Raw genomic sequence first — 21,952 nt, 5'->3', positions numbered from 1 at the left:
CCCCCGACCACCACGACGGTAAATTCAATCCAACCAAAACTGATTTGGAGCGGGCGCGCATGGCGGCCGTTTTCGTTTTCGTTGTCGATGTTTTGACTTTTTTGTTTTCTGTTCCCCGTTCCATAGACTCCCAGACCAGAACACACTTTTTTGTTCTCCAAACACCTAATAGTTCTTTGACTTTGTCCAGAAAAGAAATAAACCACCACTATTTTCGTACTTTTCTCTGCCGTTACATTATTGGTTTTTTTCGGGGGGGTAGGGTTATTCCCTGCCTGTCCGTCCGTCCCACTGGCGCACGCAGGAAGAGGGACGGGTGACGAGTATGGACTTCTACTTACTAGTTACCATCAAGAAAAGAGAGTTGAAAAAAAAGTCAAAAGAAAAACAAAAGTTCCAATTCCTTCACGGAGTCGGCCCAAAGTCTAGTCAGAAAACTTCCCGGACTCTCTCCCCAGCTGAAACATGTTTAGCCAACAGGTCCCCCCCTCCCCCCAAGTGTCCAAGCGTCGAAGCGGTCACAAAAACACCGAACCCGAAAGATAGTATCCGTATAAAGCCCTAACTAAAGTCTGGTGGAGTTTCTTTGTCGGTGATTGGACTACGAGTATCTCTCGCGGAGTACAGAGTTTATACTTACGGGTATTAGAGTATGTATGTACAGGGTACGTGGTGCATGCGCCACACTGTGGCGTCAACCCACCCGTCTCTCGTCGTTTTGCCCGTTCGAAGTGTGGCGTACCACAGTATACTGCCTCCTTCGCGCAAGGGCGACTGTTGATCATTTACCCGTAACGTGCTGCGATCGCCCCGGACAAGTCATGCCATGAGTTTGTGGCTTGACCTTTTTGGCGTTTTCGTCCTGCTCTAGAACCCGACTTGTCTCGTCGTCGTCGTCGTCGTAACTCGTAGTGGCCGTGGGTGGTTGTGACCCCCGTTTGGGTGGTATCACACTCCGCCGATCATAACCTCCGCGTATCGGTTCCAAGATTATTTTGTTGAACGGAGCGTCCGAGCATTGGGACAGTAAATTCGGCAGATGGCCAAAAAAAGAGAGAAAAAAAAAGAAAAGACCCTTTGAGAACTACGGAGTATATGTCGTCCCTTCGTATGAGGGTCGGTCGAGACTAATCGAGCTGAAAGATTGGGTTTGGTTTTTGACTGAGATCGTAATTAGAAGCTATTGGTGGAGACTGACGGTCACTGTACGTACAAGTGTGTACTCCGTATGTACAGTGCGAGTACGGTAGTAACTAGTACTTTGAGATCTACACACAATAATGCAGTAAACATGTCGACAAGAGAACAACAATATACACAAAAAGTCGGTCAATGATGATAATGTCCCGATCTACGAGTTCTGATTCTAGAGAAGACCGATTCACAATACTATAGTCTGATCCTTGGTTTGAGCCTTCATAATGATTTCTCTTACAGTACCCACCCACCAACACACCAACCCACTCTCCCTGGCGAGAAGATAAAAAGGATCCATTTCGGATATTATTATTGTCACGCCCCGCAATGATAATACTTCCCGTCCGAGCTTTCCGTCCGCCGTCTGATGGGAAAAGTCTCCATCCAAAAAAATCGAAACGCCCGGACCTCATATCCGGGGCAAGTAAATAGCTGCTACTCCTGCTGTACTCTACAACTACAGTACTCTACCAATCTGTGTTGTGCTCAGCAGAAAGCGCCTAGGTACTACTATATTGTATGTACACTGTAAACACAACTTGACCATCTTATGATTTGCCTTTGGATATATATATACTTTACTTATCTGTTTCAGTGGGCGACAAACAGTAAACTCTGCACACTGTGCAGCAATAACCGGACGAAATTATTCCGTACTGTGTAACTCCGTACTCTCTCTCGTATAATCGTACATGTTGATCTTTGTACCTTGAGGAAAGTCGTTTTGGGTCTAAACTGTGTACGTAGTATCTCAACAACTCTCACGACACTGACATTATTGACATCGACACTGACTATGTGGATATGTGCGTGAGTGTGTGTGTTTGTGTGTATGTGTCAAGTAGGAGTAGCAACCTCAGCTGTCCGTGAGACCATCCTAATCATTCACTATTGAGATCTTTATGTCAAAAGTCCTCTCCACCCCCCCAAATCTCTACATATCTTATGTAGATCACGATAAACAATACACATGCCATATTGTGATTGAAGATGCCACATCATATATCAATAGTAGTAGGAATTATTGAAATAATACCGGGGTTGATGGGTAAGAGTGATTGACGACTTTTTTTTACGTACAGTGACCAAAACGAAGAGAAAAAAAAGAGGTGGCTTCTATCAATACCTACCTAAGGTATTGACCGCTCGAGGACTGTTTTGGTAAGCCACCTCACTGTACGTTGATGTTTGAATATCACCCATGGAGCAGAGATGAAAAAGTGAGCAAGAAGGAAATGAGTACCGGATTAATGACTCGGGTAACGAAACTGATTTCGGAGAGTCATCCAGCGAGATGGGCAAGATAAAACGACAAAAGAACATGTCTCGTCAGGTGAGGTTGTTTACCATTCAGGTATCCATCTACTTTGTAAAACAGTGATATTCCTGTAGAGAAACAGACCATCTGCCTACCTATTTACTAGGTAAGGTATACAAGATAGCTTCCCATGTATGAAATGTTTGTTTACTCTGATTGGAAATATCGTCCATTATCATCAATCTTGATACACATACACACACAGTTTTCCTAGGGTAAAAACATGGCAACAATCAGTCACTACTATGTACTCACATGGGCGCCCCAATTGCGAAGAAATTCATTCACACACGCACACAATTCTCGACTCGACTCAACAATGGTTGCCTCTTTTCTTTGAAGAGAAGCAAAAGTCTCTCTCTTGTGCCATATCCCATCTGAACTCGGGAAAAGTTGATAAAGTCCCTTGACAAGATATCACATATATAGCACACACATACCACATACCACACACAACCGCACATATGGCTGTTCCCTGTCCCCCCCTTCAGTCCCAACACCTTCGTCATCGGTCAAAACCTCACTTCCATGTACTGTCCCGCCGCCACGGACCCCCTAATCTGTGTCGAAAAACCGACTTGAGTCGAGGCTCAGGGATGCACCCCTGCATGAAACAGAAAAGCACATACAGTACGCATTTCCACACAATGACGAGCTCTTTTCTTCCTCAAATCATTCATAAATCCAAATCAGTACCATCATCAGTCCTGTCCAAACCGAAGGTCCATCACCAACGTTGCTCTCATGCACAAAAAAAACATCCCCTCAGAATATAAAGCACAAAATCAGTCACTCAACCATATCATTATTCCTTTCATTATCAGTATTGTTTCACTCATACCTATCATAAGTTGTTAAACCTCCTTCTTCCACCACCCGTCAGCCCTTTAGCCACAAGCTGACGTGCTTCAAATTCCAGTATTGCGTGCAGTGCATATTTCTGCGTGTATCCTCATGCTCAAAATTATATCAACAGGCCTATCATTTCGATATCACCAAGCCCGTTGCCGTCTATTAAGACATCTAATCCCCAATTGCGTTGCCTTCAACCCTCCCAACGATTAAATTCACCCTGGTAGGGGTCCTATGCCCATTCAACCTTCCCACTTGTCGTATGCCTAGTCATGTTCGTAGGTAGAAAACCGGCCTCCTAAAATGATCAACCGAGAGAACATAACCATGACCCATTTTGTGATGCTGCGCCTGCTTGGAGAATGCCTCCCACCTGTAGAGTTCACCCCCCATCGTAGCGATATTGCCGTTCTGCAGATGAGGTGGCATTATTCGATTGTTGTCGTTGTCGATGATGAAGATGATGAAGATGATGATGTTAACGGCTATCGTATCTCAGAGAGTATCACCGAGTGATGATGATTTGAAACCCGTCTATCCATGGTCCACATGTACCTGAAATGCCAGCAAGCATGTAACCTCGGGGAGCCATTAAAGTGTGTCTAGAACGGTGGTTAGCGAAAGTATTCGAAAGCGACAAGTAAACATACCCTGAACCACCATTGGCATTGCCAAAGACCCCCGACCTCCGTCCAGTGCTGGTCAAAATCTCGATACCATCAATCCAAAGCCCAGCACGAACATAAAATCCGAGTACTGTCTCACCCCGTCGTGTGTCTGTCAAGATTAGATTTTGGGCCCCTTTGTTCTTGGTGGTTGACTTACCAAGGAAGAACTCATCACCCCCTGGCTTACCACCTCTTTTCCCGAACAGCTGACTGTGGCCATCTTCGTAACAGAATTCAATTCCATCAAGAGCATATCCGGAATATACTTTGACTGAGGTCAAAAGCTTCGTTTGGAGGCATGTGCTTTCCAAGATTATTTCCTCTGGTTTGGATCCTTCCAATTGCGAATGACCGAGCCTTTTGCTCTTGAAACCTGGTCTGGAATCAAACGATTTGCTCAGACCCTTCACACCATTATAGGCGTTCATGGTCAATCCTTCGTCTCGTTTTGGTGCTAGTCGGACATGCGGGAGATTGATAACGTTGTTTTTGGACAAAAGAATGTCAATGTCGTCAATCCTCTCTTTCCTCGAACCGCCACAAAAGATTTCAAGAGCCAATTTGGTCTTCTTCTTATCTTCTGGAAGGCGACTGCGAAGGTCGCTCTCTGTCAGTATCACTTGCCTAGCGAGACTGCTGCGAGAATCGGTGTTCGTGAAATCGATCCAGTACCGGCACAAGTCATCGCCCTCGAGCCAGAGCTCCACAAAGGCAATTCCGGTGGCTGCTGAACAGATGATCTTACCATTGCCAATGGGATAGTATTGGATACTATCGTCTTGTGCAGTAGGTTCATCACCTGGTATCCGAAAGCATGGATGATAGCGGAACCGGAGAACATCTAGCCTATGCCAGCCACATTCGTCTTCCTGGCGACAGACCTTTAGCCCGGGTGATTTGGTCCTTGTCGAATATGCTTCGCGGCTGACAAAAGTCCGATTGAGGCGCACATAGTCCCTAAGCATCACGCCGGTGGTTTGATGGGGACATCCGAATAGATGGCCGACCTCGTGCAAGTGAGCACCGATGCCGATGTTTGCTGCTTCCCAACTGCTTCCGGACTCGTTGCAATCGTTTGCCACAAATTGAGTGTCGGTTTTTGTGCAATCCATAAATGCTGGGACGACCTCCTCAATGCACGATGGGTAGCTCTGGAGGGCGTGAGATCCAAAAATTGCCAGCCCGAGCTCGTCGCTGGTTCCACCTAACGCGGCATGCCCGCGGATGGTGTTTGCCTCGGGATCCCAGTGAGAATCAAGTAGGAGGCATGCCACATATTGCTTTTGCCCGGGCCGAATATTGAAGTACTTCTTGACAGCTTCTGCGGCGATTGAATATAGTTCTCCTTTTTGGGCTGCTGGAGAATGCTGTTGTGCATATTGTAGATCTCGCAGCTCTGCAGTAGTCTTGTCCGACCGGACCACATGCACCCTAGTTTCATTCTTCATCTGGCCTGTTGCCCAATCACGCATCGACAGTGTCCCTGTTTGCCACTCTTCATCGAATCTGAAGCATCTTCGTCCAAATTTGTATCTGTACATTTGTTCCGCCGTGAATGCCTGCCACAAATGCGCAGCCATTCGAAATTTTCTGATAGCCATAGACAGATCATTGCCCTCATTTTGTGCCCGGTGTGGAACTGCGTCGTATGTGCAGGGTGAATCCTTGCCTGCAAGGATGACCAAATGGAGAGGTGGTGCGCTGGTTAGGGGTAGGTAATTCAACATTATATACGAGGCATGTGCTGTCGGCGCGGAAGCGCTGCTGATGGAGCTGAGTTTGGGGGAGGTGAAATCGAATCGTATCTTATTCCACCCGGGAGACAGATACACCAGAGCTTTAAAATAGGAATCTGATACTGGCCAATTTGTGGGTGGGAAAGCCTGTCCGTCCTTATCGTGATGGACCGTCAAGTTGCCATCCAGGGCTTTCATGTTCGGATCTCCAATCTCACCGCTCACCAAAAGCACCTTTTGATAAACCTAACGCATTTGTGAGCCGTTGTCCGTCAAGTTCATCTTTGTTTTTCATACCACCGAGTTATCCATTATCGAAGTGATTCTTGGAGCGTAGGCAGAAGTAGGTGGAGGGACGCGCATTGCCCCATTCGAGACCGACGGCGATAGAGTCTGCGGCTTGTTAGCTTTACCCGCAGGTGTAGAATTTTAACGGTCCATACTATCATGCTGTTGCGGTTCGATGGGGGCACCATGACGTTAGGTCGCTGAGGGATTGGAGGAGTGTCTCCGTTCGTCTTTGCGGCGGGCAGCACATTGGATGTAGAGCCATTGGCATGGTATGTAGACGGCGGTGTCGTGCTTCCTCCGGCAGAATTGAGCGTCGACGACGACTTCGCAGTTGGAACTGTACCATTGGAATCCGTTGAAGAGTCGGAGGTCCGGAAGCTCGCCCTTGAGCGCCTGCGGAGGTCTCTGAAAAAGGGCATTGTGGTCGGATGTGTGTCTCTATGTATCAACCATTAAGATCTTAGGTGTGATGGCAATTGACCTGGTCAAATGCGCCGGAATGCTGCTCGTGGAGGTATGTAATGACTGTGGACACATGCACATGCGACGGAGCTTTTTCTCGCGGGCGGGAGAGGCGGGTTGACCGGGGATCCCAGGCGAGGGCGTGAGGACGATATGGCCAGTGTGGTGAGGCCAAACCGAGTGACGGTGAAGGTCGTTGATACGCCGAGCGAGGTTCTGGTAGTAGAGCACAAAAAAAACAAGCGACCGGAAGTCAATGGACTGCAGCAATGACGGCGAGGACGAAAAAGTATCTTGCCGGCCTGGTGTCAACGATATCTTCCTTACCTTACTGAGCATTAGCTAGAGACATGTGGGTGGCAGAAATCCCATCACCTGAACATGCGTGGCCAAGCAAGTGCGATTCGTCAATTCAAGGTGAAACGGCAGGTGTGGGAATGTTGCAGTCCGCTTAGCGGGCAACGTATCAGTGGGGAAGGATTCACCTAGGCATGGTTGGGGACGCCCGTAGCTTGGTTCCAGTTAAACCTCTTGGGGCTTGGTGCCCGGAGTTATCGCTGTCCTTTGGCCTGGAACTTGGTTTTTAGGGCCAGGCTCACCATAGCGGAGGGCAGATTTTCTGGCTATAAAATTCATGACGCAGATGTGGCGCTTTAGCGAGCTGCTGGTTGGCGACGGTGCTTTTCCATATCTCTGCTATCGGTGTCTCATTCTCCGTCGTCCACGTACCCAGCATTTGAGTTCTGCATACTCCATTCACCGCGGGCAGGTACCTAGGTAGGTACTCCGTACAAGCAGCTATTTGTGCAGTGCTGGCCGGAAGAAACACCACAAGATAAGCCGTTGTCTCTTGCAGCGGATTTGTTTATTTTAAAGTGCTGTTCATCAAAACATCCGGAGCAAGGTCAATATATTCTAGCCGTTACGGAGTAAGAACACAACATTCCATGTAATTCTTTTTGTCCACCTTGCCTCACACAAAAGCCCAAACGACCAAAAGCTGATGGTCCCTTCACCAATGCTTGGCCAGGTCTTGGATGCCGGCCTTCCGAAGAGGTGAACGTCGACAATGCATACATGACTTGTGCCAGTACAAAAAGGCATGAATATCACATGTTGCGCGCTTCAGTGGGACATGTTGTAGCAGTAAGAGCCTCTTGTTGGCCAAGATTGGAGGTAACGATTTCCGAGATGCAGCTTATGTATGTCTTGTGCAGTAGTAGCGGCAGAAGAGGGGGAAGATTAATAACCCGTCTACGGAGTAGGTAAGTTACCCTTCGAAATGCTTTCATTGTTATATAGAACCAGGGGTGTGGAAGACAATTCCATTCTGAAAGCAAGAGTACTCGTAGAAATCAGGCAAAAGTGACGGGTAGAAGAACCAATTCAAATTTCTCTGCATCTTGAATACTCACACGACAACATTCCGATCTGTGCCAGAATGTTCGATGAGCTTCAGGTGTCAAATTTCTAGATTCCGCTTCACCGATGATAACAACCCCGTGCAGATAATTCGGAACTCGCTCTTCGATTGTATTTTGCAAGGAGGTACTCCTTACTCCGTACCTGTATTGTACTCTGGTCTTACTCCGTACCGCCCTGATAGCCAGATGTTGGAATATAACATTTCTACCGAAATTATGCCTTTGCCGATATCAGACAACAGGGTCCAACGACCAAGTTCCTGGCTTGGGTTCAAATCGATCTGGTGGCAGGAAACGGTTAGTGATTAAGCATAGCGTGGTCGGTTCCTGAGTTGGGCGCCTTTAGTTCTACGCCTCTCCTGGAAGGCAACTTTTTCCCCGGACGCAGGCTTTGGGTTGGCCATTGTGACATGAGGAAAAAGGAGACAGAAAACTCTTCTCGTTTGCTTGCGGCAGGTTTTTAGGAATGTCGAGTGACAGCACATCAATCATGTCTAGGTCATACCCGCAGCACGGCCAGGCTTCGAGGTGGCGGGCACAAAGGAGACCTTTCTTTTTCCACATTTCCAGAGATAACCGAGCTCTTAATGTGTTTTATGTGATGGCTTGCTTCAGGTTTTTTTTTGGAGGTGGTACTTTGCAGGCGCCTGATCGGGTGACAACGTTTAAGAGTGAATCAAACGAGCAGATGGGAAAGGCTCATTGCTGGGCGTAATTGGGCGAGGGCTGAACGTGGGTTTGAGATGGCCTCCAAGCCAGAGACGTCTATGGCTGCAGCTACTCGGTACTGGAAGGGCATGCAGGAGACCAATGCGGCGGCCAATCTCACAGGCCATCTGGAGTGGTAGGGTGAAAGCTCAGCTGCGGCGTGTAGGCCAATGGGTCTCGATAACGAGGGGGTTTGGACAGCTTCACCAGCCACTGGCGACGGCGAGAGGCAGGCGGCCTTGGATTTTAGTGGGCTTGAAGGTCTCTGTAACCCATGATTGTCGCTGGTGCTGGTCAACCCCTCTTACTTAGCTGGTACTACTCCGTACTCCGTAGCAGTAGAGAGTTCCAGCTATCGGTTAACCACCGAGTCATTTACAGGCACCAGAAGACGCATTGCATGGATGGGCATTGTAGAGTAGGTAGATAGCACTCCGTAGGCCTAACCCGTTACCGCAACCAGTCACTGGGCTGACCAGCTTCACCAGCTTCACTACTCCCTATTGTCACTAGGCCGTCGCAATCCTGCCGTGCCTACGGGGTACAGTAACTGCGACTTCTACCACCCGCAGACTTTGTCCATACTCTTCGCTGACAAGGGAAATTCCTCATTCCTATTCCTCAAAGACACCACGTCCGTCTCCTACATTGTTATTGCCACATTCTCGTTCGTACAGTGTATACACGAGCCATATTCCGCACCGTTCTGGCCAGGAGGTCGCCAGTGTTACCATCCGAACAATCATTCCCCGTTGCCCTGGCCAGGAGCCGGCCCCACGAGTCACGGCTAGAAAGGTGAACCTGACAAGCGCTATCCTTCCTAGCCTGCGCTTTGACGTCCACCGAAGCACTACCACATACATATTTGACACTCTGAGACCTTTTCTCCTTCTTGTATCCTGTCTTCAGTACCATCAGTCCTCATGTTGGTCACTCCCAATCTCTGTAACAACATGGCTTCACAGCAGCAGCAGCCTCAACATGCTTTTGCTGCTGCTCATGTCGCCGAAAAGGTGATGCGGAGAGTGGAAATTGCAAAGGTAGCCCACCCAACTTCTCACCATCTTTGCTCGCTTGAGTCGACCTTGGACTGACCAATTTTTTTTCTTCAGGTTGCTCGAAATTTGCAAGATTGTCTGGCCTTTGCAAGCTTCAAAGCCCAGAATGGCTGGCAGGATCGAACTCTCTCTACCATCGAGCCCGAAGTCACCGAGAAGCTGAAGAGGAAGAGGCCGTTTCTCGACGATGACTTGCCCTCTGATGGATCCTCCCCCTCGGACGACGACTTTGTTCCCATGTCCTCTATCGCCAACAATCGCTTCTCGAGACCTTCCAATGGTGTCTTCAAGGTCCCGCAACCTCCCTTTGGAGCAAGAAAGAGAGTGAGGTCGTCGTCGACCACCGGTCTCGATCGACAATCGAGCAGCATGAGCTGGAAGCAAGACCCACGCATGGCACAGTCTTCACCTGTCCTGGGACGGACTCAGTCTTTCCAGGATCAGACAATGTTCCAAAGCGACCCTACCCTGCCACGTACATCTCACGACGACTCTCCTATGTTTGATGTTCATTCTGACGACGATGATCATGATCTAAGCATGCCCTCCTTTGCAAACGAACCTTCGAGCAGCATTCTCTCTTCGTCCCCTCCCCGAACCCCTCCACCTGCCAAACGTCTACTCAATGTCAACGCAAAGCAAGCCGGAGCTGACTTGCTGTTGTACTTGGCCAATTCCCCTTCTCGTTCCCCTGCGATCAATATCCATCGCGGTTCTACCGCTGGGGAGCCACCTTCCACTCCACCTTCGCAACACTCTCACCTCCCTTCTTCAGTCATGACGACTCCAGGGAATCATTTGGGGCTGTTTAATGGTGCACTCCAAACTCCCGGTCAAGGCTTCAACCTCGCCGACTTCTGCAATGTCACTCCTTCACCTGCGCAGGCTCAATGGGGTGGCCGAACACCAGGCATAGCAAAGACCCCTAGCCGATTTGCCCGCAGAGGACTAAACTTTGACGCCCTGGCTGCTTCAGAAAGTCCATCAATACAACGCAAGACCCCGACTAGCCAAGGTCTCGCACTCCAGCTCGGCGACGAACTCATCCCTCGCTCCTGATATATCATACCATTACGACATTGAAAAAAAAGAAACAAGAAACGACACCTGATAGTGGTGTCATGAAACAATCAAACTGTCACGAATAGCATACAAATCTTTTGTCTTTTGCTAACGACACATACGACGATTCGGATTATGGAGTTCCTTGCTTTTGGGAACTATGCAAAAGATTGCCCGAGGATCATGCAAATGGAGGCAGAGTTGGATTGAAATTGTCTTTTGCACCCACGCCACGAGGAGGAACATCATGGGACAGGAGTCTCAACAGCTGGCCGTCTGCTTTTACGTGTGTCTGGGCTCACCATGCATCGCATCACCGTTATTATGTTTGACATGGCCAAGAGGCCATGCTATCCCTCTGCTGCTAATCACCATTGCACTGTCATGTAGGTAGTTGATGTAGATAGTCTACATGCAATAAGAATAGGTTGTACAGTAACCATTGCACAGAGTTGCGGTCCAGCAAAGAGGATTGTGTCTGAGTGAAATAAGGCCTGTGAAACGTGTTGGTCACATCGCACGCTGTTCTCCTGAGTCCCCTCACTCCCTTTTTTGCTGAGGTACGAACCTCGGGATTGACGAGACGATCGACGAGCATCTACGATGTACTGGAGCTTCTGACTGAACTATTCCGTAGGGTGATTTCTTAGTTCATGTTGCTCACGGGCTGAGCTGACACCGTTGTTGCTGTTGATGAGACCCGCCTAAGCATTTGGCGATTTTCCCTCGTGTATGAATTGTGGTGGTGTGCGAAATTACAGAACGCGGCATCCTCCTTCTTTGCGGGAAGGGGGAGGCTTACGGAGCACATTTAACTTGGTTTTGTCTTGATTTTTCGCAAGCCACATTTCATGTCAATTAAGATTCGTCTCTACGGAGCACTTTTCCCATATCTACGGAGCACTTTGGGGGTGGTAATCCGTAACGTCAGTCGATTTGCGAGGTACGGAGAGTACAATACTCCAAAGGGGGTTAACCACCCGAATCCATCATCATCGTTCATCATCGTGACATTTTGGACATCTTTCACTTTTTAAAGTGCTTGCAGTAGTAAGTACGAGAGTAGAGTGCGTACATACTCCCGTACGGAGCACCTACCTACCTGATGTACCTAGGTAGCTTTTCCCAACCTCCCACCTCCTCCCACCTTTGCCCACTCCCCCCCCCCCTTTACTGTAAGGATACCTGTTTTAAGAGTTACCTGTCTACTCCATCAAGTTCCCGCTGCGGGTACCTTTTATACAATATACTCCATACTGCCGATGGTGTTGATGTATGCATGCACTTAACAACTTTGACTTTTTCTTTTTCCCCTTTTGATCAAAAGGTGAGATATGTTAGGGTCATGTGCTCTCCATACGGGAAATTGATCACGCTTGAAAATATACTTCATGATCAGATATATCTCGTGACTATTTTGTGAGCATAATTTTTTGGGGCTACCGAACGAATTCACTTGTTAGTACTCCGTAAGAGTATACCAGGTAAAAGAAAAAGAAAAAGAAAAAGAAAAAGAAAAAGAAAAAGAAAAAGAAAAAGAAAAAGAAAAAGAAAAAGAAAAGATTACGGGATCTCGTGCTTACCTACCTACTACCTCCGTACTCAGTACCCTACACGCAAACCCATATTATTTTTAGCGAAATCAACGCTGCAGGGCTACTCGACTATCATGAGGACTATAACATTATCGATGGGGAAAAGATCTCAGAGGGAAACTCGGTGTCTACGTAAAAACAAATTCTGTAGGCACCGATCCTTTTTGTACGAGTTAGGTAGTCTTAAAAAAGGTAGATCCAAGAAAGAGGGGGAATTTTTGTACAATAGTGATATTACTACTTGTACAGTCCCGTACACAATCATTGCGTCGTAGTGTAGAGAAGAGTATCCAACGAAAAAGGTCAAAGGGTAGGGAACTCCGAGATGACATATACGTAAAATATAAAGTTGTAGTTCGTAAAAGTACTCTGTTAGTTCGTTTGCACTTTACCTACAATAGTAGATACGTACCGAGTATTCCACGCGAGGCCTGCATGTGCAGATGTACAAGGCCGATTTTGGATCTTTTGATCGGGGAACGGCACAACTTGCTTATTTTGCCAACTTTGCAATCTTATGTGTGTGTGTGTGTGCGCTCATATCACGCACGCCTCAACGGAGGAACTACCCATTTACAGTAAATGAGTTACTTGCATGTACCATGTACCATGCATGGCACCATGCGGCTCAATGTCTCAACATGGTCAAGTATATGCATACCGGCTACTAATAATAATAATCTGACCAGGAGGGAGACAAGAGCTAGAGATATCTACTGTACATCCACGCCGTACTCTGTATAGTATAGTGGGAAACGAGTTCATGGTGTGTAGTGGTAACGCCAAACAAAAGGACGCGTTCCAAAGGTTTTGCTGATGATCGGCGGGATTTACGGAGTAAAAGTGGGAACTTTTACGAGTGATTGCACAATCGTTTCGCCCTACGAGCGCGAACACGAGCCATCATTTTACGGTTGGAACATGCGTTTTGAACTCGAGCACAGAAGGACATGTTTTGTGAGGCTGAAAGATTTACCACGTATCTACATACCAAAGATCAACGTTGTTGAAGTTTTTTTTTTGACAGCTCAAAACAGCACCTCCCGAAAAAAAAGGAGAAAACAAACCTTGAAAGAAAAACAAAGTGACGTCGTGGATAAATTTCCGGCACGCGTCATTACGCGACTTAGCGTGGCGCGCTAGTTCTGGGGTAGCCGCCCTTAGGGATTACGAGTAATAATACTCGTATCCGTACGTTGGATGGCAAGTAATAATATGGGGGAATTAACTACGGGCTTGGCCGGAATTACCTACGGAGTACTCCGTACCACCTCAGGTAATACTCACCTTTTGATCGTTGATCGATGATCATCTCACTCATCAAATCATTTCATCGTGGGCCGTCGGTGACATTATTGTTATTATTACTCCTCCGTACTATCGTACCTTCTTCCTCATCCTTGTCCTTGTTCTCGTCGTTGCTCCTTGTCGTAGCTAGGGCATTATCAGCTTCGTAGCCTAACGGGGACTAGGGTGACATGGGCTGAACGGGGGACAAAAAAAAAGAAGAAACAGGTCATCACCGGGCGATTCATGTCGGCTATTTTTCAATGCCAAAAAGCTTGCAGCATATCGTGGATTGAGCAGGCCAAAGTAAAGGAACGAGAGCGAACAATCACGGCTATTATTGTTCGAGAGAAACCATACTATCAAATCCGTTAAACGGCGCCACGAACATCACCCACTCTGGATCCCCACGAGCAGGCGGAATCGACTTGGGCTGGAACTGCAAAGGTCGGGAATTATTGTGATCGAAAAGTGACAATAATATGTCTATCGCCGTGCTTCATGTCATTTCTTAACCACCCTCTCCTCCCACTGCACACCCACCCACTCTTCACGAAAGGTGATTTCCCCGGGTATGCCGCAGTTGTTCACACAGGTCCCGACAATCACTGTGCCCCATTCCATTCCATCGTCTAAATCCATCACTTCATCCTTTTCTAGCTCGTAAATCAATCCGGGCACAAGTTGTAACTCGAAAACTCTTTGAGCACCACAACCTTCGCACCTGGGCATGCCTCTGACTGCGCCGGACTTCCCGTGCGGTACCACAAACCTCGAAGAGACATTGTCTGCGCCCGAATAAAGCAAAGGATCGCCTTTGTACTCATATCGAAGGACTTGTTCTGGATTTTGAGATATTCGATCAGAGAACTTTTGAAATGTTTTATCCATGGTAGATTCAAACGCATCCTTTTCAGAAGCACCGCCATTGCTGCTATCATCCAAATCGTACTTCGCCTTTGACGCCTCGGCGGCCGGGATTTCCTCTTGTTCCTTCTCCAGCTCTTCAGGCCATGCGTCTAGATAGAATGACGGAAAGGGGGAGGCGGCTTCAGAGTTGTCGGGCCAAGGTTCAACAGGGTCTTTGCTCGTCCGAGGAGGGGTTGAGTCCCCCGAGATCTTGAGTTTGTCTGCGAACGTCTCGATGGGAGGTTGTGGTTCGTTGACAGGAGGTTGCGGAGGTTTTGCCGCCAGTGTTGAAGGAGAGCCGACAGACGAGAAAGGGTTCACTGGAGGCTGCGATGACCCGGACATGGAGAACGGATTGGTGCCCGCCGTTGATGGTGGTGCCGCGGAGCCGCCAAACAGCGCATTTCCAAGAGGCGGTTGTGACTGTTGAGGCTGCGGTTGAGGCGCTTGCTTCTGGCTGTTCTCCTTCACCTCGCCCTTCTTGACTTCTCGAAAAGCTCTCACGCTACCGATTTTCTTTGAACAGGTTCTCTTTCTGCAGCACAATATGTGTAGGCGACGTTCGTCACGTGGAAAGTATTGCTGGAGATCTGCGTTGAGTTGCAACAGGAGCGACAAATATCCATTGCAGACCTTGCATCTTGCAAGTGTCGCTGGAGGAGGATGTTTGGCATCTAACCAAGTAGGATAGCCACCAACGTGGCTGACGTCGTCGTCGGTGGGATCTGTACTGGCATAGCCAAGGAGAACATTCGTTTTCGAATAGTCGCCATCCTCGTCGGAAGAATCACTGTCGTATGGCGCCATTTGAGCAACGAGAGGAAGTCAAGCTGGATTTGCACCTCGACTATCTTTTTTTCCACCTGCCTGCGCCGAGATAAATTTGACTCGGGACAGACAAAATGACTTATGTAAGCTATGATTTTCAGCGTCTAACCCGTCACAGTAAGGAGTGTTTTGTTATCGATAAGCCACTTCCCCCGCTCCGCAATCTCCCCTCGTCCTGCTTTCCCTTTCCCGACTTCTCCTCTTTCTCTCCTGGTACGGGGAACACGGAGTACACACATCCTCGTCCATAGCCCAAGTACCAAACCAACAATCTGTGGTCCTTGCACTCCCGCTTCCATCAACATTCGCTGTCCATTGCCTCTTTGGGTTCCAAGAGGCTCCGGCCGTGCGTACTCCTCACCTGACGATTCAACGAATATCACTTCTCTTGACAAGGGTAGGCCAATGATCTCTTTTCAGCCAGCTGTTCCACATATCCCCCCGCAAGAAAAGGGCGGGGAACCATGTCCGTTTCGCATCTCACTGTCCCGGCACTGAAGGCATAAGAGAAGTAGCCATATGAAACGCCCCCCGGGTGTGGTCTGGGAGACTGGGATTCTCTGACCTTCTCCCATACAACCCTCATCTGCGCAGGCTTGACGCGGCAACTCTATCATCGCAATGGCGACCCATAAAGCCACAGCCCTCACAATCGACGACTATGAACTACCAAAGGGCCGGAAAGCGGTCGGGACTCTGATCACCGCCGCTTTGATGGTTCTCTCTTCAAGAAGGAAGTTCATCGAGCCTCGTTCGGTCATTCACGACCACATCCTAGCGAGAAGTGCCAAAGCGGCAAGGTACTCGAAGCTTGTCCAAGACATCATATTCTACACCTTGTTCGGCCTTCATGGCATTGAGACCATATGGTTCGCAACGACTAAGCTCAAGAAACACAACGTCAAGATTACCAGACCGGCCTGGATTGAATGGGTGGCGACGGTTTTTGCAGGAGGAGTCTTTGCTCGGAAGCATTTTGATGAATTTATCGAGCAGAGGGAAATCAAGGCCATCAAAGAGATCTAGATGATGAGAAAGGCTAACGATCCCCCGGGAAATGCTTGCAGTTCAATGTTGCTGTGGATAAAGCGGGAAACTAGCGTTGCTGATCTACCGTGGAGATATCATGAAATTCTTTTCATTGTCGTCTTTACAGAAGAAGGGAAAAAAGAATCACAACCTTGTCGATGCTGTTGCGATTTTGACTCGACACTATTTGATGGACCACGAAGGAACTCTCTACAATTTTCCAATTTACTCGAAAGCAGATATTCTGGTTGTTTTGTCAGTCTCTTATATCCTCAATGATAGAACGATGTACTTTGGAAGAACCCCATCTCGCTGACGGACCGGATGTTCTTTCACCAGCCCCCTTACTCAACCCCTTCTTAATCTCATCGTCACCAGGGGCCAACAGAATCCCTGCCTTTGTGTGACAGGCTGCATGATGCATTGCAATACGAGCCCAACAAGCTGCATGTGGCAGGCGCTATTGAACGCCTCGCCAAGCCTAATGCACCTCGACCTGACCGCAACATCTCATCACTCTTCCCTCCTTTTCCTCTCCTTCACCCATCAACAATCCTTTTCTACTCTATCCTTTTCTCTCGTCTGCAACAGACGGCAGCACACAATCACAGATCCTGTATTGAACAAGCGAAGAACTGCTGGTACTGCTCGCCACAACGTTAGTTTACAACGCAGCTACGGCAGGCATTGGTGGCTGCCCCAATGGCCATGAGCTTAGTCACACCCACCTCCAAACCCTCTCCCACCGTCGACTTGCCCTATCGTCCCTTTCCTCCCTATGAACGTCCACCGAGACGGTTCTTTCCCCTTCTGGAATTACCGGCCGAAACACGCCTAAACGTCTACAGACAGCTGCTCCCCGACGTGATCGAGGTCTCCCTTTGTGAAGCGTCGGTCGCGCGCCCGAACAAAGCATCCACATGCATCGGCAAATCCGAGGCGTCCTACTACCTCTCACGCTTCTTTGCTTTGGAATCACTCATCCGCAACAGTGGGCTTGTCCTACTTCAAGTCTGCGCACTCGTCAAGAACGAGATCCTCCCGCTCCTCAACCAACTGACGGTCCGGTTCCACTGCCTCAAATGCCTGTGCGAGTTCTTCGCCAACAACTCGTACGGCCTCGGCGTGGGCATCTCCTGGATCAAACATATCGAAGTTTTGGCCGCGCACGAAAACAACAACGAGAACTTGACCGCGCTTTTCCCGGAACCCTTCCAGCTCTTCACGCCCCATCTCATCCGCGCCATGGACCGCGAACGGGCCGTTTCAGTGATGAAGCAAGCCCAGAGCCTTGTCCGGATGTACTTCGGCTGGCCGACTCGCAGCCCCTCGGAGAAGTGGTCGCGCAAGCTGATACCGTATATAACCTTCCCGGATAACCCGGCGGAGAACGGTGAAACCTTTCCTGACGGATGGCACATACTTGGTCAGACGGAAGATGGCAGCTTCATTGTTAGGTTTGAGTATCCCATCCAGCTACCCCCCGTCACTAGATATGGAAGCATCCCACCTGAATGTTTGATGTGGCCGCCGCCGAGGCCAAGATGCGCACTTAGGGATTTCAGAAACAAATGGTTGATCACTGGTCGTTTCGACTTCGAGCCAGACCAATGATCAGCGTCGACGGAAGAGCAAATAAAACGTGGCTGTGTGCATCACGTCCTGACGATGAAGGACCGATGATTGTACAGGAGGATTCTATTAATGATCAACTATGAAAATAAGCAGACGGGAAAAACCCTTGGCGGGAATGACTGACGCCTCGAGGTCATTAGGTATCAACATCTTCAGTTCACTCACTCACAGCCACACAGAAAGAAAAAGGCCGACGGTGTGGCGGTCTGGTATCGTGTCTTTCGAAGTCGACACCCCAAACTCAAATAGATCAATATACCTAGCTTGCTGCCAACTCTAAAATGTAAATTGCATCAAGCCAGGGTTCAGCACGAGCGGCAGCAATGCATGCGAAGCTAAAAGACCATCTTTGTCAGAACATGCCCACATCACATCTTCTGGCAGTATCGAAACAAGAGAAGACTTACCAACCACAGTTGCCAATGGCCAAATCGCCGTAAAAAAAGATATCTGCCAGTCATAGGGCACGAATGCACCGAGAGGACCGACGCCCGCAACGATGATCATACCCAGGCTCAGTACCACACAGAACGCAAATGTCAGTCGGAATTTGCGCAATATCACTGGAACTTCCTTGAAGAAGCTTGTGTCCGTTGCCTCCTTGCTCGTCGCACCCCAACTCATGTCAACGCTGAACAAATGGCTCAAGATTGCCTGCGACACATGCAAGGATATGCCCCCCAAGAAGACTGTCAGCAACGGTATCCATCGGAAATTCTCATACAGCGCCGATCCTAGGGTCTTCTCCTCAATGCGATACCTCATGATGGCGAGGGCAAGATTCCCCAGCGCCGTGAAGACGAGAATGATGGCGAAATAGATCTTGAAACTGTCGATGTAGTAGTGATCCAGAGTGCCATTGAACCAACCGACGATGCAGTAGTTGAGCAGGGTCAAGATCCAGGCGGAGCCGATGGCGTAGTACGTGCCGATGTAAGCCATGATGGTCAGTTTCGAGGGCAGAGGCATGTTACTGGAGATGAAGTTCCGGAAGAGCGGGGTCAGAGGGCCTTTTGTGAACCACTGTGCAAAGGGGTGAAAGATCAGCTCGGAGCATCCATAGGCATACTTTTCCCAGCGCGCAAGTTCGTCGTAGACCGTCAGCGAGACGCCTTCCTTGAACCCTTGGCCGGCGTACGCAGCCAGGCGGAGGATGTAGCCGTTCGTCTGGAGCCGGAGCGCCATGTCAAAGTCTTCGGACACGGTGGCTTCGGACCAGTACTTTTCCTTGCTGGCGCCGTCGTTGACGTCGGTCTCGACGTAGGCGACGTCCTGCACGGCCTTCCAGCGCAGAAAGGCATTGTGGCCGACAAAGGGCGCGACGTCGCCGTTCGACACGGCGTACTGGATGGCCGTGTAGACGAGGTTGGTGAAGAAGGTGATGCCCTTTTCGAACCAGGTGTCGGTGACGTTCATGACGCCCGACGCGAACTGGATGATGGCCACCGGGGGCGACTGCTCCATCTCGCTGACGGCGTCCAGGAAGCAGTCGACGGGGACGCGGGTGTCGGAGTCGATGAGCAGGATGTAGTCGCCGACGCGGACGTTGCCTTCGGCCTGGGTGCGGCCTTCGTCCTCGAGGATGACCTCGGCCAGGGCCCGATCGTACGCCTCTCGCTCCTCTTCAGCGCTCCGGTGCTGCCGACTGACCTCGGCGTCGTCGCCGTCATCGTCGTCGCGGGTGACGAGGGCCAGCAGTTTGTCCTCGACCCGCGTGCTCACGTTGAGGGCGTAGTTCATGTTGGATGCCTTTTTGAACTTGCCGGCCCGGACAAAGGCCTTTTCCTCCGCGGTCGCCGGTTTGGGGTTGTGTTTGGGACGCGACACCCAGCCGATGTTGTGCTCGTCGTAGTACTCGCGGCGCTCCCGGGCCTGGTCGGGTGGGATCAGCTGCATGCCGTCGTCGTTGATGAAGATGTTGGCGGTGCCGCCCTGCATCTCGTACGTCGAGATGGCGGCCTTGATGGACTTGACCGTCGGGTCGATGACCGAGAACAAGCCTTCCTTGTACACCGGGCACTGGATCGTGACGTGCGGGAGGACGGCCGAGCGCGCGAGCCGGGGTGGCGGTTGGCCGGAAAAGAACTTTGTGTTGGCGTTCATCTGGCTGATGGGACCGACAATCTGAGCGACGCAACCGGAGACGGATTGCATAAAGAACAAAGCCAGCCAGCACTGGAACGGCACGACCAGCAAGAAAGCGAGGCGCATCCAGTTCTTGTCGACCATGATTTCGATGGCGATCTGCCGCCAGCCACTGCCGATGGCAACGACGAGCAGGACGAGCGTGACGGCCGTGAGGATCGACTGGATCAAGACCACCTGACGGCGAGGAGCGACCGCACCAACTTGATTCTGTTGCTCCAGATCTGAAGAACCGCCGTCGTTGTCGGGGTTCAAGTGGGTGGTGCTGGGCATCGCACTTCCCCCGCCCACCGGTCCGACGGACTCGTCATCGTCCATTTCTTCCTTCCACACCATACTGATGAGCTGCTCCTCGATGCCTTGGACTCGTTTGAGGACGTGGTTCGGATCGTCGTCCCACACGATGAGGATCTGTTGGTCTCGGATGAAAGCTGCAAAGTGGTGTTTCTGGCATTGAGGCAGGTGTGAGATGCTGGGCAGGATCTGCAATCGTAAACCCGATTCCAATGGAACGTAACTGAGATTGTCGTCTTGTAGGAAGAGCTTGATGATGCGCGTGTTGACGGTCATTGCACACTAGGAATGTCATACATGCATAGTCAGAAAAACCAACAAGAAAACATCTTGACTCGTCGGGAAAAACGATGGAGTAAAAGGGTTGTTCAGTATTACCTTGACATTGAGCTTCTGTACAGCATCAAAAAACCCATCCCGATGACTCAAAAGGTCGGCCGGGGCACACTTGTAGTCGTCCTTGGTCTTCTTCAGAACCACGCCCTCCTCCAGGCCATTGGTCGACCACATCCGCTCCAACTGTTGTTGGTACAGCCAGTTGCACATCATGTCGGCTTTCATGTCGCGCAACTCCGGTATGGAGCTGTTTCGGAAGTCGCCTGAAGAGTAGAGAACCGACTTTCTGCTTTGCATGGCCATTTCGCTTAGTCGAGACACGGCGGGGGACTGAGCTGCTGCAGTTGTCATCGTAGAACCGGCTTGATCTGACGAGGGAGTTGGAGGTGGTGGCAGGCTCGATGTCGAGGCCAGGTCGATATCGGAAATCATTGTGTTGGTTACCACCGGTTTCCGAGTTGTACGAGTCAGATAGTCGTGAGCGAGAGCACCCTCAAGGTAGACCGCAGTATTGCCGATTGAGGCCTTTCGACTTGGGTTGCGTAGGAATTGGCGTCTGGGTCGATGAAGCAGGCTTTAGGGCAGCATGAGAGATGTAAGTGATTGGGATATGCAATGGCACGGACATTGGTGATATAGGCAAAGCGAATCTTAGTCCCCTTCGGGAGATCTTGACGAACCCAATTCAGGGTCCAGTCTGAACACGTAAGAAAATGCAGAAGTTTGATGGTGGCGAGAACAAGCCACAGTAAGACATTTTGACCTACAGTAAGTAGATGGATGATACATTTGGAAATAGATGGCGTCGAGAATAGAAACGATATTCGCTCTGGCATTCAGACAACTTCTCTCCATCTGACGACGATGGTGGATTCAACCTCTTTCCAGCTTCGCTTTGGTTTCTGATATCTTCAAGGCTATGGGGTCTCTTGAAAATTGTGTGATGAATGATCCGGCCGAAAAGGAACCATCTGGTAATGTGGCAGGGACAGTGTTCTAGTTGCCTGAGCAGACGAAGATCTCTGAACGGTTCTGGCCCCGGACAGCCCTCACCATCACGAACTCTCGCCCCGTGGGAAGTCCTTGACTTTCCCGGCCACAGTCGTAGAGAGGCATCC

At 49.7% G+C, this 21,952-nt stretch overlaps 6 protein-coding genes across 7 annotated transcripts; 3 read left to right on the top strand and 3 right to left on the bottom strand.

Moving 5' to 3' along the window:
- Positions 1 to 3,303: 3,303 nt before the first annotated feature.
- On the bottom strand, positions 3,304 to 6,994 carry PV06_04670. 2 transcript variants are annotated; one of them, XM_016405591.1, is made up of 5 exons: positions 6,215 to 6,994; positions 6,069 to 6,164; positions 4,193 to 6,017; positions 4,018 to 4,144; positions 3,304 to 3,969 (listed from the first exon to the last, which is right to left on the bottom strand). In XM_016405591.1, exons 1-5 carry the CDS (start codon positions 6,479 to 6,481, stop codon positions 3,873 to 3,875), a joined length of 2,412 nt encoding a protein of 803 aa, XP_016263797.1. In that variant the 5' UTR covers positions 6,482 to 6,994; the 3' UTR covers positions 3,304 to 3,872. The 2 variants fall into 2 exon arrangements, with proteins under 2 accessions (XP_016263797.1, XP_016263796.1); XM_016405590.1 differs by having other exon boundaries at positions 4,018 to 6,017.
- A 2,492-nt stretch (positions 6,995 to 9,486) lies between these two features.
- PV06_04669 (uncharacterized protein) lies at positions 9,487 to 11,215 on the top strand. Its single transcript, XM_016405589.1, has 2 exons — positions 9,487 to 9,696; positions 9,769 to 11,215. The coding sequence occupies exons 1-2, from the start codon at positions 9,580 to 9,582 to the stop codon at positions 10,771 to 10,773; spliced, it is 1,122 nt and encodes a 373-aa protein (XP_016263795.1). The 5' UTR covers positions 9,487 to 9,579; the 3' UTR covers positions 10,774 to 11,215.
- Positions 11,216 to 14,040: 2,825 nt separating this feature from the next.
- PV06_04668 (uncharacterized protein) lies at positions 14,041 to 15,423 on the bottom strand. The gene has a single exon (XM_016405588.1). The coding sequence runs from the start codon at positions 15,372 to 15,374 to the stop codon at positions 14,163 to 14,165; it is 1,212 nt and encodes a 403-aa protein (XP_016263794.1). The 5' UTR covers positions 15,375 to 15,423; the 3' UTR covers positions 14,041 to 14,162.
- A 422-nt stretch (positions 15,424 to 15,845) lies between these two features.
- Positions 15,846 to 16,706, top strand: PV06_04667 (uncharacterized protein). Its single transcript, XM_016405587.1, has one exon. It carries the CDS (start codon positions 16,017 to 16,019, stop codon positions 16,419 to 16,421), a length of 405 nt encoding a protein of 134 aa, XP_016263793.1. The 5' UTR covers positions 15,846 to 16,016; the 3' UTR covers positions 16,422 to 16,706.
- Positions 16,707 to 17,126: 420 nt separating this feature from the next.
- On the top strand, positions 17,127 to 18,038 carry PV06_04666 (uncharacterized protein; the record flags this gene model as incomplete). Its single annotated transcript, XM_016405586.1, has 1 exon — positions 17,127 to 18,038. The coding sequence occupies one exon, from the start codon at positions 17,127 to 17,129 to the stop codon at positions 18,036 to 18,038; it is 912 nt and encodes a 303-aa protein (XP_016263792.1).
- Positions 18,039 to 18,335: 297 nt separating this feature from the next.
- Positions 18,336 to 21,266, bottom strand: PV06_04665 (uncharacterized protein; the record flags this gene model as incomplete). The annotated part of the gene is made up of 3 exons (XM_016405585.1): positions 18,336 to 18,394; positions 18,467 to 20,780; positions 20,877 to 21,266. 3 exons carry the CDS (start codon positions 21,264 to 21,266, stop codon positions 18,336 to 18,338), a joined length of 2,763 nt encoding a protein of 920 aa, XP_016263791.1.
- Between the last annotated feature and the right edge of the window lie 686 nt (positions 21,267 to 21,952).

The sequence above is a fragment of the Exophiala oligosperma genome (assembly GCF_000835515.1).
Source record: "Exophiala oligosperma strain CBS 72588 unplaced genomic scaffold supercont1.4, whole genome shotgun sequence".
NCBI lineage: Eukaryota > Fungi > Ascomycota > Eurotiomycetes > Chaetothyriales > Herpotrichiellaceae > Exophiala > Exophiala oligosperma.
This window is presented reverse-complemented; position numbering and strand designations above follow the sequence as displayed.

Coding starts and splice junctions, on each gene's coding strand:
- PV06_04670 (XM_016405590.1), bottom strand. CDS start 6,481: ATGCCCTTTTTCAGAGACCTCCGCAGGCGCTCAAGGGCGAGCTTCCGG. Junction 6,165..6,214: donor CGAACCGCAACAGCATGATA/GTATGGACCGTT, acceptor AACAAGCCGCAG/ACTCTATCGCCGTCGGTCTC. Junction 3,970..4,017: donor AATGCCAATGGTGGTTCAGG/GTATGTTTACTT, acceptor CCACCGTTCTAG/ACACACTTTAATGGCTCCCC.
- PV06_04669 (XM_016405589.1), top strand. CDS start 9,580: ATGTTGGTCACTCCCAATCTCTGTAACAACATGGCTTCACAGCAGCAG. Junction 9,697..9,768: donor GGAGAGTGGAAATTGCAAAG/GTAGCCCACCCA, acceptor TTTTTTCTTCAG/GTTGCTCGAAATTTGCAAGA.
- PV06_04668 (XM_016405588.1), bottom strand. CDS start 15,374: ATGGCGCCATACGACAGTGATTCTTCCGACGAGGATGGCGACTATTCG.
- PV06_04667 (XM_016405587.1), top strand. CDS start 16,017: ATGGCGACCCATAAAGCCACAGCCCTCACAATCGACGACTATGAACTA.